Source organism: Vicugna pacos, chromosome 1 (assembly GCF_048564905.1).
Source record: "Vicugna pacos chromosome 1, VicPac4, whole genome shotgun sequence".
Lineage (NCBI taxonomy): Eukaryota > Metazoa > Chordata > Mammalia > Artiodactyla > Camelidae > Vicugna > Vicugna pacos.
This window is the reverse complement of record NC_132987.1, coordinates 63,897,418-63,918,221: the sequence shown is the minus strand read 5'-3', so window position 1 is coordinate 63,918,221 and position 20,804 is coordinate 63,897,418. Positions and strand designations below refer to the sequence as shown.

General features: G+C 45.1%; 1 protein-coding gene across 2 annotated transcripts in view; it reads right to left on the bottom strand.

Annotated features, from left to right (window-relative positions):
- Window positions 1–307: 307 nt before the first annotated feature.
- Window positions 308–20,804, bottom strand: part of HEG1 (heart development protein with EGF like domains 1) — an 83,418-nt gene continuing 62,921 nt past the window's right edge. The window contains exons 16-18 of one of the 2 annotated variants that reach the window (XM_072963919.1): window positions 12,183–12,270; window positions 8,106–8,280; window positions 308–5,447 (exon numbers count right to left, since the gene is read on the bottom strand). In XM_072963919.1, the coding sequence (XP_072820020.1) occupies window positions 5,298–5,447; window positions 8,106–8,280; window positions 12,183–12,270 (413 nt within the window). In that variant the 3' untranslated portion in view covers window positions 308–5,297. Of the gene's footprint in view, window positions 5,448–8,105; window positions 8,281–12,182; window positions 12,271–18,976; window positions 19,644–20,804 lie in introns of those variants that run through there. The other variant, XM_072963920.1, reaches the window with a different exon arrangement.

The window sequence follows — 20,804 nt, the reverse complement described above, 5'->3', positions numbered from 1 at the left end:
TTCAGTGTCTGAAAATTGGTTATTGACTCTCCAATTCTCAGAAAGAAAAATAAACAAAAGCCAGTGTTATACTGAATCAAGCTTTTCCTCATTTAGGTTGATCTATCTGCACATCCATCTGTCATCAAAAGCATATTTCCTCATGGTGCCAAGCACTGAGGACACAGTGATAACTCGGTCCCTACATGTGCCACGTAAGAGGTCACTGTACAGCCCCATTGCTTAACCGATGCCCTCATGAGAAAGACCTTGCTGAACTCTGGTCTGGATTGTTTGCTATTAGGAGAAAAACACAGTGACAATGATATTTATTTTACTGCATCATTTTACTGACTAGAACGCCAGACTTACAGTGGATAGAGTATAAAAATAATCAAATTCTTACAAATAATACATTGCTGCTACAGTACAGAATAATTAGTGGAGGTTGCAATTATAATACAAATTTAAATAACATTCTCATAATGGGTTTAACACAGTCAACAAGGGGCTAAGGTTTAAAGGCTGCAACAAGAAATCTGGGACCCTGTGAGAACTCAGAAAGCTCATTTGCCAGCTACATGCTTCATTTAACCGTAAATCCAGCAACACAAACAGTAACAAGACTCACAGCCACCCATGATGAGAGGTCATTTTTTCCCTAAGAAACAGGCCAAGGTAACACAGACACCTGGGGTAGATTCCCGGGTAGACTGGTTCCATCTCATTCCTGTCCAGTCCCATCCTTCCTACCCAAGGACTCTGCACCTGAAGTGTATAACTGTGTTTCCCCTAGAAAAAGACAAAGCCAGAATCCAATGGGCAAACCCTTTAGAACGTCCTCATTAAAATGTCAAGTGGACAGATCAAAGATCTGTCTCTTTTTAGACCTCAGTTGCCCCTTTGTTTTCACAGGCTTTTCTGTGAGCAGTTTACACCAAATGGGACAGATTAAAACACTCTTAAAAATATACTTCAGCACAACAAGTTAAGTGACACTTAATACTTTAATTTTTCTAGTATCTTCACCAGGATCCTCCTCTGGGAATTTGAGAAAGGAAAAAAGAACACATGCTTTGGCAACACATTGCCAATTCTATAGAGCATATCTGTTTCCAAAAATGCACACGGGAACCTCAGAATGACACTTTGTCAACAAGAAGAAAATGAAACGTCCCTTCTAATTCCCACAAAAGTTTTCACAGAGAAAGAATATCTCTGATATTAATATTAAGGGTACTTTCCAATGAGATACAAAATCCTGAAATCCTAAACTTTGCATTTTTCCTCTCTCCAAAGAAGTGTTCTAGTTTCCATATGAGTAAGTATCTTAGAGCCCGGGGCCAAATCCCTGGTGTGGGGTGTGCTAAGCTAAACTCATCCAGGAGCAAGGAGAGAAACTCTCTGGCTTCTTCAGCCGCCTTCACACAGTTACAGGCACACCTCCCACCCACTGTGGGCAAGGGGGCTTAACAGAGGCCCCAACAGCCACGTGTGACACGTGACCCTGGTGTGTCTGCTCTGGGACAGGTTCACATCTGAATGGGACAGGATCAACATCCTTCAAAGACACTTCCTTGGGCAGCCATCTGGCCTCGCACTGCAAAGATGCTGCCCTCCCATTTGGACCAACTTTAAGCTCTCTTCAAGAGCTTAACTGTTACATCTTTGTTTTGGACCTCAAATGCCATCAGCCAGCTGAAAACACAATCCATTTAACAATGTTTGCTCTTAATAACTTAGCTGCTTCTGAAATTAAACTTCTGTCAAAGGAGGGGGATTTGTCAGCATTTAAGACATTCAACTGAATAAGTTCCAGACTCTGATAACGTTCGCAAAAATCTGCTTCCAATATGTGGGAAATTCGGCCTTACCACGGAACCAGGTGAGGCAGCCCTCAGATGGATGTCTAAGTCAAGCTGTGTCTGTCAAAACCCAGAGCATCACCGTACACTCCTACATCCAAAGCCACGTACCACTGTGCTTCTTGCTAAGCACAAGCCGACCACAGTTTTCTTAATGACCATCACAGGTGTCCAAAAAATACATGTAACAACAGACCTGAAAGGACTTTTTCAACATTTTGTTTTTGCACTTCATGTCATCAGTTTAGTTACAGTTTAATAATATTAAAGTTCTAAAAACCCAAACCAAAACAAACCCAAACTTTTATTCTCAGCCCACTCTCTCATGCTCTCTTTAACACTGGATGGTGAGACATCGGCCAGGAGGAGCAAGCCACGTAAAGGGTTTGGATCCTGACTCTCCAAGACAGGGACTTGTCCTCTCTGAAGGTTCCCACATCCAAGAAATGAGTGCTCTCACGTCCACCTCACCAGGGTGTGGTGAGGGCAAGGATCCTGCACAGATCCTGGCCCTGCTGGAAACACAAGAGATGCTCTTGGGACTATTAAGACTCCCTAAATTGTCTCCAGTGCCCTGGGTTGGCTCATGGGGCAAAGAGGAAGAGACACAAGAAATAGGACCTCTGGAGCTACAACCAAAGCCACAGATGTGGGAGGCTCCAGGTGAGCGCTGCGCTGCTCTGCGTCCCCAGGCTCAGAAACGCTGCAGGATGCAGGGGTTCTGTTCGGCCCACTCTTCCCTACCCTCTCAGCATCTCCCAGGCTGCTAGGGGCCACTTTTCCTTTCCTCCCTTTGTCCTCTAGTCCTGGGACCCCATGTAGGACCGGGACATTTCTGTGCATAGGAAACGCACACTCCAGGTGGGAGGACTAATACTGAGGGCTTCTGCTCCCCCAGGGTGCGTCCAGCCTGTCCCTTCAGTCCAGGGCTGCTGCCCCACAAGCAATTTCTTGGCTCAGGGGGGACCCTTCTGGAGGCATATTCACCCCAAGCAGGAGTGAAGCTGGCCTCTCCCTTCCTCACCCAGGCGAGCAGCCGGCCCTGAGGAACAGTCAGGCTGCTTTCATGCCTTCTTAGACCCTGACGCCCTGGAGATGCACTTTTCCACTCTCAGAAGCCTCCTAGAAACTGCACAGAACTGTGAACTCAACCTTCGGGGGTGTGCTACAGTACTCACAATAAAAGAAAAAGACAACACTCTTAATCCATTTCACATGCACAAAACCCACTCACAGGAAAGCATTCTTGGAACTCACAGCACACTCTTTTCTGGACGTTGGGATCCTGCTCCAGGATGCTTTGGGGACAGACCACTCCATGTGGTGGAGCGTACAGCTTCCGGCCCTGGTATCGGAGATGATTTGCCAGTGGAGGCAGCAGACGTGTATGCCTGGGAACAGCCCCCACTGTGCTCTGGGCCCTGGAGGCGAGCAGGGCTCTGCGTCTAGAGCAGGAAGCAGCTGCCTCAGGAGGGACCCAGCCTGTTGGCTCAGGTGAGCTGAGTGCAGGAGCTCCGAGCTCTCCAGTTAGATGCGAGGCCGTGAGACTCAGAGGGCTGTTTGGTTCCACGGGGAGAGGCAAGACCCAAGATTTCTCAAAGGGGATGCTCTGAAATTTTAAGTTGGCACCCACTGACAAAAAACAGGACTCTTTGTATCTATCTCATGAGATGAGTGCAATTGAACTGCAAAAGTGGCATCGCATCTGAGCAGCCTTCCTGCTCGTGGAGACCATGGGACACAGGAGTTTGCACTTAAAGCTGTTAGGATGAGAATTCCATAAGATTAAGGATTAGATACATTCTGAAGACAGTAGAGAATCTTGAAGAAACCACCATGCCCAGGACAGAACTGTCTCCAAAGGCCGCACCATTTCCAGAAACGAGTGTGCCATTGGGCTCCAAGCTTCAGGGTGGGAACAATTTTTTTTTTACCTCTGTGTTCTCTTCACCCCAAACCAGGATGTTCAAAAGTAGATGATGAGAATGATCACAATTCCACAAGGAGTAAAGACACCACACTGGATATGCACCCCCCCACCTCCTCCACACGCAGGACCCACGTCACAGGCATAATAAATAAGACACAGGGTGTTCCTTTCCCCAAGGCAAACGCTCAACTCCCTAACTGGCCAGGAGACTTAGTCCTCCAAAGCCGACTTGAATTATACCCATGCTTCTGGCGGGAACTACATAATACTATGAAGAGTTACAAGTTACTGTCTGAGAGAAAATAAGTTATTTCTTCAATGAATAAATAGCTTTGAGTGGTTGGTGGAACCACTCAAGCTACACTGGGTGTGGACGAGACCAGAAATCCTAGGACAGGTGCTGCACTAGGTAAGCAGACTCACGTGTGGCTCCCCTCAGCTCCCTCTCCTTCCCCAGCAATATGCAGGGCTTCCCAAAGGGCTGGCGTTTCGGAAAATTGAACTCGCCTATCCATCCCGCTCCTCTAACCACATCCAGCTGCTTTTGCATTAGTGGCGAAATAGCAGCTCAGACCCAACCTGCAGTCAGCTTTTCACTTCTGCCCCCTGAGTGGCAGCCTGGGCCTCAAAGCAGGCGCTCAGAGCCCCCCCCCCACCACACGGTGCCCTCGGGGGTCGACCTTCCACCCGGACCTTCTCCCCGTGCCCGCTGCTGCCTGCTGGGCTCACTGTGGGGCAGCTGGAGCCTCTAATTAGAACCAAGTGCAAGTTGTTTGCCCTGATGCAGGCGTGTATGGAAAAGCGAGCTGTGACAGCAAAGGGAAAAAACCTTAAATAAACGTGTCACCTGGACTAAAGAAAGCACACTGGAGTTGTGTGCTGTGCCTCACACATTTCAGCTCCTCATTTGTGGGAGGGGCGGATCTGCCTGGCGAACGTAGCACAAGAAGACTTAGAAGCACGTGGAAACCCTGTGCCTTAACCTGCGGCATCTCCAGACACTAGTGGTACGTCCGTCGGCACCTGTGCTTCAGCACGGAGCTACTGGGCAGGAAAACAACTGAGGAGGCAGTATTTCACTGTAAAAGCATCACGAAATTAAGGCCTCTGGAAGTGTCTGAGGAAAAGAGGCCTTCTTTCCGGAGCAGTCTTGAAAAACACCTGAAAGGAGACCTCCCTGCCTGCTTTTGCATCTACCGAGGTGCAAGCTAAGGAAAACCTGGGTCCTTGCAATGATGCCTAGTGATCAGTCCTAAGGAACGTCATCCCCCAGCCGTGGCCCTGCTGCAGGCACGCGGGGACCCCCTGGTACTGGCCCGTGTTCACATTCACAGTAACAATGCAGGTGCCGATGAGCAGCCGGCAGTTCCAGGTCCATGGGCTCCCGCTGTCGCCTCCCCTGTGGTCACGCCGCTCCCGCCCGGCCCCTTCCGCTGGTGTGGCTCCTCTAGCCCCGGGAGCGGCCCCGGGCGCTGCTCCCCGTGCGGTCTTCTGAGCGAGGGAGGCCCCTGCGCCGCCTGCACTTAGAAGTAGTCCCTCCTCCTGCTCTCATCGCTGATGAAAGATGGGTTATACTGTCCGGGGAAAATGCAAGAATGCCGCGATCCTGGCAATCCAGTGTAGGCCGGGTAGAGGCCGTTCCGTTCAAGTTCAGGATTCCTTACACTGGTGGGCTGGTGGCCAAAGAGAGAACAAGAGAAGTCGGTTTATGATTCTTGGGTTTCAGTTAAATAGTTGAAAACAACGACAACGACAATGACGAATGCTCCATTTCGACGAATTTATGGGAGGCAGCTGTTCCCGCAGAGCAAGGCTTGACTTGGAAGTCACACCTGCCAGGTCGTCTCTGTGGAAACTGAGGCACCTTTGCCCATATTTCAAAAGCGGATTTTTAGAAATATTACATCAACAAGAGCAGTCCACAGACCAACAGAGGAAAAGCCTGAGTTGATTATTATCTTGATTATTATCGAAATTAATTATTATCTGATTATTATTTTGACTTAAAAAAAGAATATCTTTTTCTGTGGAGCACAATGGCTTTAAATCCTCTCTGGCATTTACCAGAACGCTAGTGTCCCTGCCGCGAATGGGGGACTGACTTTGACAACATCATGGCAGCCCTGGCTGGAGGTGGAGTTAGGACCCCAAAGCAGGAGGCCGGCTGATTCTCAGGTGTCTCTGACCAGATCCCAGCTTAGCAGTCATGACTACCTATCTAAGGAGCAAAGGAGCCCCTTGGGGAAGCCCTGGCTACTTTGAGGAGCAGCACGGGGCAGAGGAGGGGATGCTGGCTTGGTAGAAATAAAACACTAGATTCTGCTTATTCTAATGTGGATCCCAGGAGAGCCCAGTGTGCACTGAGAACATTGTGAGGGGCAGCTCCCTCCCTTGAGTGACAGCTTCCCACCCTAGGCTTAGGCTCTGCGTCTACAGACTGCTCAGCCCACCATGTATGAAATGAAGATGGGGTTCCTTTACATCGTAATTCTATCTAAGGCAACTCTTCAGCTAAGGGCTGGGAACTGGCAGCGAAGGTGTGTCCTGTTGTTAGAGCAGGCAGATAGCTAAATATAAGCAGAGAAAGGGGGACACAGACCAAATGGCAGGAATTGGGCAGAAAGGAGGGGTGCAAGCCAAATGCAGGAAACCACACAGCATGTAAGCACTAGGGGTCCCTAGGCAGACAAAGAAAAGCAGGAACCTTTGGGCTGATAAGGGATCACACCTTTTGGGGTGATGAGTGGCCTAGAGATGAGCAAAGAAAGGTGAGAAAAGGCACGAATTTCCAGTGTCTGGATGTAACCTTTTGCTCATTATGCCCTTATTTCAATAAAATTAGCCTTGCAGATCAGAAGTACCCATCGTGCACCAACGCCATGACACTTCCGATCCAGACTAAATAAGGACAAAAATCCGTCCTCCCTTTGGGAAGGTGGAGTTGGGATGATAATCAGGGAATACGACCCCAAACCCTTCCCTCCCCAGTGAATATTCTGCCTAAACATTTTTACACCCTGTGTAATTAACTTGCCAAAGAAACACAGGGCAGCCGCTCACCTGAGCCTGCCCGCTCTTCCCTTGAGAGTGTACTAACCATCCTTTAATAAATCCTCACTTTACTTTTTTTAACCTCTATGTCTTGTCTCTGAATTCTTTCTGGGACAGGACAAGAACCTGGAACATCAGTTGCATCTACCGGCAACACTGTGAGGCCACTGTCCTGTCGTTGCTTTGTCCTGGTGCCACCCGTGGGCTGAGGAGCCCCTAGTGACAGGTGAGAGCTGGCACCCCTGGGAGAGATCCTGTTCAGTTATGGCTGCACTTATCAGAGGAAAAGGACTTCGCTGACAAATAGAGGAAAAAGCAAAGACCTTATGCAGAAATATCAACAGGAACATTCAAACTAGACCCAGCTGTGTATCTGCGTTTATCTTTCCCCTTATTTCGTCCTGTTCTTCCTCCAGGCCATGTTCACATTTTTCAGTCCATTGAAACTATAGCTTCCTTAGCATGAATGCCCCTCCCATCCAAAGTCTGAACTGTCAGGTTAATCCCCATAGCAACCAGAGGGGCTGTGGCTTGAAGCTATTAAGTCCCCACTGGGCGAGGTTTCATATTTATTGCTATACTTAGAACAGCTCCACAGGGCATGAGAAGTCACCTGACGGCTGTTTATTTTTCAGCTCAGGTATCTCCGCTTCTGTTTGCTTTATGGCTGATACTGTGTAACCTGAGATGAACTGACAGGGCACTAGAATATGACATGGGCTATTCAATGTGGGACAGAAGAAGCAGGGATAAAAGTGGTCTCTCATCTGTCCAAACGATGCAGTCCAGGGCTGGGCACAGAAAATTACTAAAGACCTATTGAATCTGCGAAACCTCTGACAAGGGCTGGTTGAGGATGGCATGTTGTCTCTACACCTTTTCCCCGTCCCTCAGTTTCAATTACCCAACCTCATGATGTAAAGCATGGCTGATGAGATAAAAATGGATGGGCCAAAGGCTAAATGTCATTAAATTCTTTATCTATTAGTTTCCAATCCTGTAACTAAAAGCAATTTCAGTGACAAGAGGGTTATTGCTACAACCCCATAAAGTACAGGCTGCGCTCTGTGGAAATATTCTTATCTCAGTGTCGAAACTGATAAATACCATGCAAAGAGATAGTAAGTAAACTGAATACTAAATTATGTGAATAATGGGCATAGGCCACCATTCTCTTTAACCCTTAACTAGCTGGAGTGCTCTGACTAACACAAAACAGAAGCCCTTGAATTCTCAGAGGAAAGTGGAGCCCAGAGACCCCCGGGGGCGGGGATACACACCGAGTGATACACGTCCGTCATCTGGAGGAGGTTCTTGGTACTTCCGTTCTCGTGCATCTCAATAGCTTCCCGGCCCCATTCTTGGGAGCGAGGATTTTTGGGGTACTCAGCGTATGGGGACATTTGGAAATCCCCACTTTTGAAGATGAGTTTGCTTATGTCATTTTTATTCTTTCTGTGGGTAAAAAAAATTTTGACATTTAAATGAGTAAGTTCTGTAAAGAAACGGTATCTGTGAAAGCGCCATCTAGTCTCTTACGAATTAGACCTAAAGCTACTGTGAAGGAAAAACCGGGCTGGTCTAACAAGACAACTCACAAGTCTAGGAATGTGAAAGAGAGGCTGGGCTAACAAGATAACTCACAAATCTAGGTATTGGAATACTGATCTAAGTTCTGCTAGACTAACTTGTAAATCTAGGTTAATTAGTGTTAGTTTGCTGTTCATGTTTTTTTTGCTAGCCAGCTAGGTTTCCAAAGATACATATCTGGCTTTGGAATGTTGGTTTGCTGCCTCCCCACCTCCACTTTTGTGATGATAATGCTGCTAAAGCTGTTTCATGCCTATTGGCCAAATACCCCAAGCTTGTACTTTACCCTGTAAAACCTCACGCACACGTCTTGGAGGTGCTCAGAGCTTCGGAGCAGAAGCCCCTCTGAGCCCACAGGCGTAATACATCTGAGTACTCCAACCCTCCAAGTGGTGCTTGTTTCTTGACTGGCCTGTCGTTTCCATAACACTACTTCTCTATTTTTTTGTAGCTGCCCACTGAGAAATGTTATTGTTGTTATTTTTAGTATTTGCCTAAAACAAGTAAAAATGCAATTAGGTGCAAGAAAAAAAAAGATGCCAAAAATCTTTGAACCCAAAGGGCCAGGTTTTCAGGGGCAGAGAGGACACAGCCCCAATGGAACAGATTTAGACTCTTCTGGGGGACAGAGATCTCTGCACCATGGGGGAAACAGGTGCAAACAAGGGTCAAATTCACAGGATGTTGAAGCCGGAAGGGCCTTTACTGTTTGATAAAAAAATTTTCACATATTGAGATATAGGGAAGTCACTCTGGCTCATACATGAATTAACTTGAATTTTATGCTAACTGAAATAGCCTGTTTATGACCTATCAAACATACATTGTATATCTGCTGTAATTATTAAAGAAAAAGGCACGTTGACCAGAAGTAAAGAATGTCCATGTTAAAAACAAAGATTAAAGGCCCCTCTTCCCAGGACGCCAATGCTGGTCCTCCCTTGTTGATAAGACTCCCTTCCCAGCAGCCAAGGCCACACTGACTCACTGTGTACCTGCTGGTTTGTTCTTTTCTTTTCTTTCTTTCTTTCTTTTTTTTTTTTTTTTTTTTGAAACCTTGAAGAAATGTATCCCTGACTTGTTATGCTTCTTTGTTCTGATAAGATATAAAACCGGGCTGGAAGCCAAGCTTCTCTGAAGCAGCACCTCAGAGTAATCCGGGATGTGGGCTCCCAGGCCAGTCCGCAGTCTGGCTTAGAAAAAATTCATTCCTATTCTTATTACTGATTGTTTATTGATTATTTATGTCAACAGGTTCTTTAGTCCAGCCGTTTCCAACCTGCTTGAGGAGTTGCGGGGCTGGGGCAACTCTGGCTTTGTGAAGGATGTGATTTGTCCTAGGGTCACAGTTTGCTACTAGCAAGGCTCAGACTAGAATTCAGGCTTTCGAACTCCCTAGTCAGTCTTCTTTTACTGCGTGAAGCTATTTCACGAATCGTAAAAGTACGATGTTTTGTTTGCAGAAATGCTCAGCTGTCTTTATACCCATACAGATTCTCATTTCAGGGGGCAGGAAACCCTAGGACAAATTCCCTACCTGTGAGAGTTCTCTGACTGGAAAGGGTTGGAGGATATGTCAGTCACCTTGTGCACCCAGCCTAGGGTCAGACATGTTTAGTTATACTTGCCCTGGGGAAGAGAATCTGGAGTTTCCTCCCTTTACGTAGCTTTCCTGTAAATAAACTTTCTGGGGAAAGCACCAAATCACTCGGGATCATAAAACCAAATGTCCAGCATGGGGCTTAGGCGTTGTCCCTCCTGACAAGTTCAGAACAGACTTGCAATTCTATTGCTCCCTGGGGGTGGAGCATCCGGTCTCAAACAATGACTTTATTATTCACAAAGACCTTCTCCTCCCAGGGGCCAGCAGAGACAGGCTCTCCTTCCACACTACCTGGTTGCTCCGGGACACTTAGCAGACCCCCGGAGCATTCGAGGTTCGTCTCTCTAGCTCCTAGTCTCATTCCCAGAATTTTATTTCCACTCATACAGTTTATCTTTGATGCTTTGCTAGCAACATTGTAAATTACAGGCAACAGCTGAACCGTGAGGCCTGCATACCTGGATGGGCAGTTGGAGCAGCTTGCTCTCTGCAGCCTCCCTGGAGGAAGAGGATATCTTAAACTGTCCTGCATATCAATGGTCCAAAAGATAATTTGCTATTGTGTAAACTCCCTCCATCTGTGATGTCAGGATAATTCCTGCTGTTTATTACCATCCAAACCAAAGGTCTGAGTTTTCCCTTATCTGCATAATCACAGAGAAGGGGACCAGCTCCCTTCTTTCCTTCTTTGTCCAGTAGAAACCCATCCCACTGGTGTCCAGCAGCCCAGAGCCAAGTCTGCTCCTCACCACTGCTAACGACTTCAGTGAACCCCTTTCATCTCTTTTTGTTTCTTCATTTTCCCACTTAAAGTGTACAAGTCAACGGTTTGTAGTATATTCAGAGCTGTGTAACCATCATCACAATCAATTCCAGCACAATCTCATCACCCTGGAAAGAAACCCATACTCCTTAGCTGTTACCCATCATTCTGCCCCTGCCCATCCAGCCCTAGGTAACCACTAATCTACATTCTGTCTCTCTTTAATTTGCCTATTTTAGACATTTCCAATAAATGCAATCATACATATGTGGTCTTTTGTGACTGGCTTAATTCATGCAGCATACTGTTTTCAAGGTTTATGCACATTACAGCATGTATCTGTAGTTGGTTCCTTTTCATGGCTGAATAATATTCCATTGTATGGATATGGCATTTTGTTTATCCATCAGTTGATGGATATTGGGGTTATTTTCACCTTTTGGCGACTATGAATAGGGCTGCTATGAACATTTATGTACATATTTCTGTGTGGACATATGTTTTCATTTCTCATAGTTTATACCTAAGAGTGGAAATGCTGGGTCAAATGGCAACTCTGCTTAACTTTCTGAGGAATGGCCAGTTTTTTCAAAGTGGCTACACCATTTTACGTTTCCAGCAGTACTGTATGAGCATCCTAATTCTCCCACATTCTCACCGACATTTGCTATTTTCTCTTTTTTGTCTGTTTGTTTCAAGTGGTATCCAATGTTGGGTTACTGGGGTTTTTTTACCCCGATGTCGGTTTTGGTTGCATTTCTCTGATGGTTAATGACTTTGAGCATCTTTTCATATGTTACTGGCAATTTCATATCTTCTTTGGAGAAATGTCTTTTCAAGTTCTTTGCCCACTTTTAAATGGGGTTGCCTTTTTATTACTGAGTTGTAAGAATTCTTTATATATTCTAGACACACGTCCCTTATTAGATGATTTACAAGTATTTTCTCCCCTCCTGTGGGTTGTCTTCTCACTTTTGGGGGAGGAGGGGTAATTAGGCTTATTTATTTATTTAATGGAGGTCCTGGGAGACTGAACCCAGGACCTCCTGCTAAGCATGTACTCTACCACTGAGCTATACCCTTCCCTCATCTTTTCACTTTCTTGATAGTGTTCTTTGAAGCCGAGTTTTTCATGTTGATGAAGTCCAATCTATCTTTTTTCTTTTGTTGCTTGTGCTTTTGAATATTCTTTTTTTTTCTACTAAAATCCCATTTGCTCTCCTTTTCTTTCCCTGATGGCAGTGCCTGTCAGAAATTTGCCTTTCTTTTTCTTTAATGGTTCAGAAATAGATTATCATTAATACTGTACACCACCCCAGACATTCTTTATGAGGATAAAAATGGACCCTTGTTTAACACAGGCAAAGGGACAGAATTGGGATGTGGACCCCCGACACTCACCGGCAACAGGTAACAATCAGTGCGATGCCCAGGATGAGGAGAAGCCCACCTCCCGCTGCCCCGATCACCACGGTGATAAGCTGATAGGCTAAACAGGGTTCAGGAGAAAAGGAAAACGTGGATTGGTAAGAGGTAATGAATGAATGAAGGAATGCCCCAAAATGGTCCCCCTCCCCACCCCAAGGCCACCCCAGTACCTCAGCTGGGGGCCACCTTTCATTCCCTGGGCCCCCAGCAAGGGCAGCTAAAGGCCGGCTCTGCATTTTCTCTACTGAAGGGGAGCAGAACGTGTCACCCCAAAATGTGCTTCTTTACATATTTATTATTTAGAGCTGATATTTCTGCAGACACAGAAGAAGCTCTGAAAACTGAGTCCTAGTTACCCCTTGGTAAGGGAAATTTACATTAGAAAGAAGCTGGTACCAGGAAGAGAGCTAACACCAGAGATGATGTGTTCACCTGAGAGACTTATCTGCTGTCAGGAATCTTTGCTTCCCAAACATTTCCTCTTCGCACTTTTCCCCTGTGAATTACCTTTTCCCATTTGCAGCCCCAGGCCCCCGGCCCTTTCCTCAGCTCAGGAGGGTATATGAGCCTCAACCATCTGGCTGCCTGAGTCTCATATCTTTGTGGGGCTCCCATGTGTATGCACATAATTAAAATTGTGTTTTTCTCCTCTTAGTCTGGCTTCTGCGGGGGGGGAGGTGTCTCAGCCAAGAACCTAGGAAGGAGAGGAAAAATGATTTTTCTTTCCCTACACTTTTTGGGAAGAGCTTCCCTTTCTCATCCATGCCTAGAGTGGGGGTCCCAAGTTCTACTTGCAGACCAGCCTGATGACGCTGCCACCAGTCCACCAACAGAAGAGAAAAATAAAGGAGATGCATGTGTTTCTCCAAAACTATGCTTGTTTGTTTTTTTCCCTAGTTTTAATACCACCTAAGAGTTGGTCCTTCCTTTGTTTCCTTACTTACTCTAGATGCACTTTATTATGTGTAAATTATGCCTCCAATAAGGCTAGTTTTTAAAAAGTAATTGAGAAAAAAGAGAATCTTTTTTGGGCTACTTTTGAAAATAATTGTTAAAAACTTTTTTGGAATTGATGGTGAGGATAGATATGAATTTTTAAAATTTGGTTTTAGGTTTTTACTTGATAAAATAAAAAGGAGGCAACCCTAAGCTAGATTCCCCAGTTTTATAAGACATATTACCCAGAGCCTGGGAATCACTGCATAATCCAGGCTGGCGCTGGGTACCTCAATGAATACAAATCGAATTTAATACCAGAAATTGGCAGTCATATACGTGAGCACGTATCATGTATAATAAACAGTATTAAAATTTTAATTAATTGGTTTTATGCCCGTGTATTTCTGGAAAAATCATATTTTTCACCAAATTCTATTAGATACTCAGATTGATTTTGTGTTGTGGAAATATAATTAAAATTGTGTCCTCAGGGTGTAAAGTCCAAGATGGAAAAAGGGCCAATAACCAGGTAAATCTGGCTGGAACCACGCTCTGGAGGTGTTCAGGTAAAGTCAAAGGATAATACACAGAGCTGACTATGAACAGATTGTGAGATAAGAGCAAACACAAGCCATGCAACCATTTACCTGTCCTTTCTTGAAATAAGCAGCACAGATACCAGAGTTTTATGGGAAACCATCAGTATGTAGATACACAAGGAACAAAGCAAACCAACGAATGAGAGAATTCTCTCCCTCACCTCCTGACACGTGTATGCAAGCTTCACTTTCAAAAAAAAGTAACGACAAAAGACAAATCCTTAAATTTGTGGACTGCTCTTTATCTCCCTCACACCACCCCAGGCCCACATCGAGTCCTGACCAGACAACTGTAATCACCTCCCAACTCATCCTCCTGCCCCCGTCTTGCCCATTCCTTTCCTTCTTTCTCCTTTTTTTAAATTGAAGTATAGTCAGTTTATCATGTTATGTCCATTTCTGGTGTACAGCATGAAGTTTTTGCCCATTAATTTCAAAAGCAGCTGTGATGGTGCCATTTCCCTGCTTTAAAAACCCCACAGAGGCTCCCTTTGTTCCCAGCCAGAGAGCAAAGTCTGGCTCCTGCTTATCCCTCCACACCAAGGTCACGTCTCCTCCCTTCAGCAAAACAAACGAGCACTGGTTGTAGAAGCGATCCTTGCAGTGGCAGGTTCCTCTCTGAAACAAGCATTGAAAGAGACAAAGACAGTAGACCAGTGCTTCCCAAACGGCCTGTGGTTGAGGATGAGCTTTTTTCTGCTTGTGCTTTTGGATGTTCTTCTAATTTAATTGCTTTTGTGGGTTTTTTTTTTTATTAAAGCCAAATTTAATATTTTTATTTTCTTATAAATGAAAGTTTGTGAATTTCAGTTTCAATATACTTGATATTTTGGTGGATTCTACATGGCCACAAATCTTTTTTTTTTTTTTTAATTACCCAAGTCAGTTTACAATGTTGCGTTAATTTCTGGTGTAGAGCACAGTTATTCAATTATACATATACAATTCCTTTTCATATTCTTTTTATAATAGGCAATTATAAGACACTGAATATACAATAGGACCCTGTTTATCAATTTTATATATAGCAGTTAGTACCTGCAAATCCCAAACTCCCAATTTATCCCTTCATCCTCCCCTTTTCCTCCTGGTAACCATATATTTGTTTTCTATGTCTGAGTCTGTTTCTGTTTGCAAATAACTTCGTGTCATTTTTTAGATTCCACATATGAGTGATATCATACGATATTTTTTTTCTCTTTCTGGCTTACTTCACTTTGAATGACAATTTCCAGGTCCATCCATGTTGCTGCAAATGATATTATTTTATTCTTTTTTATGGCTGAGTAGTATTCCATCACACAAAGATACCACACTGTCTTTATTCAGTCATCTGTCTGGATTTTTAGCTTGTTTCCATGTCTTTGCTATTGTAAATGTTGCTGCTATGAACACTGGGGTGCATATATTTGTTTGAATTAGAGTTTCCTCTGGATATATGCCCAGGAGTGGGATTGCTGAATCATAGGGTAAGTGTATTTTCAGTTTTTTAAGGAATCTCCATACTGTTTTCCATAATGGTTTCAGCAATTTACATTCCCATCAACAGTGTAGGAGGGTTCCCTTTTTTCCACAGCCTCTCCAGCATTTATTCTTCATGGACTTTTTAATGATGGCCATTCTGACTGGTGTGAGGTGACACCTCATAAAGAAAATAAAGTCTCACTTGCTCCTCTCTTCTCTCCTCCAGGCACCAGCTATCTTTAATTTCCTTCTCTCCTTTTTTTTTAAGGAGTCTACTGTGGACCGATAAGATTGTAAAATACAGTAGAGAGGAGAACAGAGAAAGCGCCCAGGAGGGAATTCACAAAAATACTCAGATGTTAGTGCTGCCTCGGGTGATGACAGCCTTGTGCTTTCTTCTCCAAGCTTTTCTCTGTTTCCCACATTTTATTCATGTGTTTACATACACACAACCTCCTCTAAATATCTAGACATTGTATGTGTATTGTGGACAAAGAGTATTGCCTGCTGTATCAGTAAATAAAGGAAGTTGTGACCATCAAGCCAGAAGTCACTGCAGCCGCCCCAACTGTGCACCCTGAGGGGACCCAGGGTGGAGAAAAGCAGGATCCAGGCCCTAGATCACTAAGGGGCACATCAAGGGAATGAGATATCTGGTTTTCTTTAATTAACAGTAATCTTTTGATGTTCCCACTAACTGGCTTTTGTTGGAAAATTCCTATATATCCTGGTTCCTCCCCTACCTCTTCAGGGCAGTCCCTCAGAGCGATCTGAGAGGTGGCTGTCTTTCAGGCTTAAGTCCTCAGAAAGTCTGCCAAATAAAACATAAGTCTCAACTTCTAGGTTCTACATTTTTTTTCAGTCAACAGTATACATCCATATCATTTATTTTATACACATATATTGCTCAAAGAGTTGTTTGATGTTCTTTGGAAGCCATGTCAGTGGGTATTTGTAACAAGCTTACGGACAATATAACCCACAGGACTTTTTTCTCATACCTGTGGTCAAGTCAGCTCATGAACTACAACCGATCGTTTGCACTTAAAGACTGTCTTTAGATTTACGATGAGGTCACATGACGATGCACAATGCCTGGGATTTAAATCAACACCTCCTGTAACGCTCACTAGGCCCGCAGGTTCCCTGAATGTTTGCTAATTAAGATGAGAGTGAAGGCAATGAGTGTTGTCCTGGGTTTGTCTGTCCTATCCTCCCTGCTCGAAGAGATCTTCCAGAATGATGAGCCTGGAATTCTCAGTCTTACTTTGTCTTAGACATTTGTTGACATTTCGCAGTCTTTCCCAAGCAAGGGCTCTGTCCTCCCTTATTCTTCTTGTGCTTTAGTCACAGGTTGATGTTGCTGTCATTGCTGCTGGCATTTTTCGTTAAACCAACCCAGTCTGGGCCTTCACCTTTCCTATATGCTGTAGCTGTCTTTGCTGATATGTTTATTTGGATGGAATCTACAGAACTGTCTGCTTAGCCAACTCCCTTCTGGGACCTCCACATGCCGGGCACAGTGCGGGTGGTCATGCTTGTGCATGACACACCAGCCACAGTGGATCAGTCTGGGAGTAAACACGTGATCCAAATTGGATCAATGAGTTTCTTCCCAGGAATCTCAGTGTGGGAAAGAGGGAGAATCTTCTCTTTCAAAAGGACTGAACCAATGACATACACTCAAAGCTGTTAGGCGAGCCTATCTGCCATCATGTTGTCTTGTGAGGAAGAAAGCCTGTGCACAGACACACCGCAAGAGCGGAGGCGAGAGAGGACGATGGGGCTGTGGTACCATGTGCTCTGAGAAGAGGGCCCAACCTCCAGCTGCTGTGCTTCCCCACAGTTCCCTGATGCTTGCAACTCCTGATGCTGAATTCCATGACTCACTCCAGGATCCTGCCAATAAACTGTCTTGGTTGTTTAAGCTAGCTAGGTGAATTTACTCCAGAAGAACCTTGGCCATCTGTGACACTGATCTGCAAGATATATCTGTCTCTGTCCTTGTTCCTGGTACAGCTCCTAAAACTGGGATTTCCTAAGGCTTGAGAGGAGTAAAGGTGTCTTTTGTTAAGTCAATCAGGTGACTTCTGGAAAGCCGTTAGGTAACCTATAGATGGAGGCTGGTTGCCAGGGAGACCAACCAATGAGCAGACGGTTAGAACTTTCAGTCCCATCACACTGAACTTCTGGAAGGGGAGAGGGGCTCAAGATTGAGTTCAATCACCAATGGCCAATGATTTAATCAATCCTGCCTGTGTATTGAAGCCCCTACAAAAACCCAAAGGATGATGTCCAGAGAGCATCCGGGTTGGTGAACATGTGGAGATGAGGGGAGAGTGCCGGGCTGGGAGACAGCATGGTAGTCCTGGGCCCTTTCCCCAAACCTTGCCCTGGGCATCTCTCCCATCTGGCTGTTTCTGAGTTAAATCCTTTCATAATAAACTGGTAACCTAGGAAGTAAAACGTTCCTGAGTTCTGTGACCCAGTATAGCAAATTACTTGAATCCAAGGAGGTGGGGTCACTGGAACCTCCAATCTAGAGCCAGCCGGTCAAACGCACAGGTAACAACCTGGCCTTGGGACTGGTATCTGATGGGGGAGCAGGGAAGGGAAGTCTTGTGGACTGAGCCCCCAACCTGCGGGATCTACCCAGAGATAGTGTCAGAATTGAGTTAATTGGCCTAGTGATGTGGAAAAAACACACATCGGAATTGGTGTCAGAATTGTACCAACCCATACGTCTTCCTTTAAAACTCTTACACTCATTACAGACCTTTCTAGGTCACCACATTGATTTTATTTTGAAGTTCATTTAGTTCTCCCTATCTCCCCCTCACTGAGCTCATTAGCTACATGTGGTTAGAATTCTGCCTTTTAAATCTTTCCACTCCCCTTGCACCATCTTTCCTTCAGAAAGCATTCTTTTTTCTTTTCCTCTGTAGCTTTCAAAATTTGTCTACAGGCTGCGACATGGCCATAGCACTCAAGAGCAGATACAGGGCAGCACGCGCCTCTCCCAGGCCACTTCCTTTCAGTTCTGACACGGGGTGAGGCCCGTCAAGACTGAGTGAGGTATCTGCTTTCAGCTGTATGAGGCTTCCAGCGGACTTCTGGATAACTAATGAACTCTCCTTCCTCCTATGTTTAGCACTATCTTTCTGAATGTTTATTATGAGTAACTCCTGCTAACACATGGCATTGCCTCTGGAATGAGTTCTTTTTAAGACCAACGTAACGACAAGGTGAAGACTATTAGAGGATGCTTTACACACATGCCACCTGACTGTAGGTTGAGGTGATGGGGACAATGCAGAGAAATCTTTAGGTTGAATGTTCCAGTTTCACTGGAAGAGGATGAAGAGACCCAGACATGGGGAAAAACAGGCTCTACATCCTCGCTGGCCATGCTGGGAGCCTGGTGGGGAAGGAATATCCACTGGAGAGACACGGGGCACACATAGGGCATGTGAATGGAAAAGATGACCTACAAAAGGACCTGTTGTGGATAAGAAAGAGGGGTGGAAAAAAATGTCGGCGGCCAGAGAGAGGTAATCTAGGAATTATGTGAGTTCTACAATCACAAAGTGACATTAACCACAAACAGAAGAATGGCGTAGAGGATGAGAATATAAAAGAAGATATTAAATTGATAATAAGAGGGGAATGGTTAAGTAAATTATGGTATCTCCAGAGAGGAGAATTCCACAGAACTGTCAAGAGTGACATTATAAGATCATGTAAATGAAAACACTGCACAGTTTACTAGGTTTAAAAGCAGGTTACAAAACACTATATTCTGTGCGTATTTTTTTTAGGGTAAAAAATGAACTATTTATTTGCTAATGAAAGTAGAAATAGACAAAAGGTATGAACAGACATTTTACTAAGAATATCCACAGATGGCAAATAAAAACATGAAAAAAATGCTCAACGTTATGAATCCTTAGGGGGATGCAATTAAAACTACTGCTTCCTTAAATTAAAAGTTTAAGGAAATTCAAAAGACTGACCCTATTAAGTATTGGCAACACTGTGGAAGCATTTTACATACGCCTGCTGGGTATATAAACACAAACAACGATTTTAGGTCACAGCTTGGCAGTTTCATAAGTCAAACATTCACCTATCTATGACTTGGGCATTGTACGTTGAGTTACTAATATAAGACAAGTGAAAATACATACATACGTATAGAACTACACACAAATGTTCTAACACCTTTATTTACAACGGTGTAGTGCTTCTTCAACTCTGGTATGTATACAAATCTGCATATTCACTAAGTCTAGGGGTCTGCTTAAAATTCAGATTCTGACGCAACAGGTCTGGAGTGGAGAGGCCCGGAATTCTGCACGTGCAGCCAGCTCCTGGGAGATGCTGCTCCAGCAGGTCAGAGGGACCACACGCAGGGGCGAGGACACACACCAGGCTGTGAACAGCGACGTTTAATGGGTCATAAAACCGTTTATTTTAGTTTTCTTCTTCTCTTAAGTATATTTTCTAATTAATTTGGGTTAAAAAAAGGAAAATTAATGGGCATGTGTTGTTTTTATGTAATGAAAAGACAAAATCCACTTATTTTAAAAAGAGAAAAGAGGTGAAGCAAGCGATGATGTCATGAGAGATATAATAACACTGTGAGGAGGAGCCTGGATAAAATTCAAATGAAGGAGGAAATGCACACGCCTAAGAAAAGGGTGGAGGGGCCGGGGGAAAGTGAGGGACATTTTGACAACAAGTCTTGAAGAGAATTCTGGGGCCACTGGACAAGTAGTAACAGAAGATGGAATTGTTGGAATCTGAGGTAGAAACTGGAATATTTTACATGCAAAGAAAATGAAAAGGCGAGCAGTGGTAAGACAGGAGCAGACCTGGGCGGCCTTGCCGGGTGCACACGGGAGCTCGGCTGGGCCTGCACTACCTCGGGGACGCAGGGACTTGAGAGAAGGGCTTGTCCTGCCCTCTCCAGTTTGAAGGATATTCTCTGTGAGGAGCCGCGAGTGGAATCTGGGCACAACTAGGAAGTCAATAGGGCCTTTTAGAAAGGCAGCCCGGAGGTTATGCCTACAGCCAGAATGTCTCAGAGCTGGACGACTCCCAGGAATGTAGGTGTCAGGGAGTCGCAAGACCACATGCTGGGCTGGGCAAAGCTGGGCCCCCTTCTCGTGGGGCTTGGGCAGAGTGTGAGCCCCAAGAAGTCTGCAGAGAGCAGCGTTTCTAGCCTACAAGAGACCCAGCCTGAGCCAGAGCCCCAAGAAGGCACTTACTGTCTCTGCTGGTGGCAGCAGAAGTGACAGTGATGGGTGGTCAGAACTATTTGACGCAAAACACCAAGTGACAAGCCACAGGCTTCACAGGGCGTTACCAGCACAGATGGGGATGAGACTCAGGTGTTCCCGATTCCTTAACCCACACCAGGGCTGGTCTGAGGCCGCAGAGAAAAGGGCAGGGGTCAGGTGCTACTTATCATCACCAACTGCTAACTGCTTTGCAGCACTCAAACCAATGCAGATATCAAAGTCGTAAAGTGATATTTGCACCATCAGCGTTAACCGGTCAGCAACAGAAGGTGGCCGGGAGCTAGCCATCC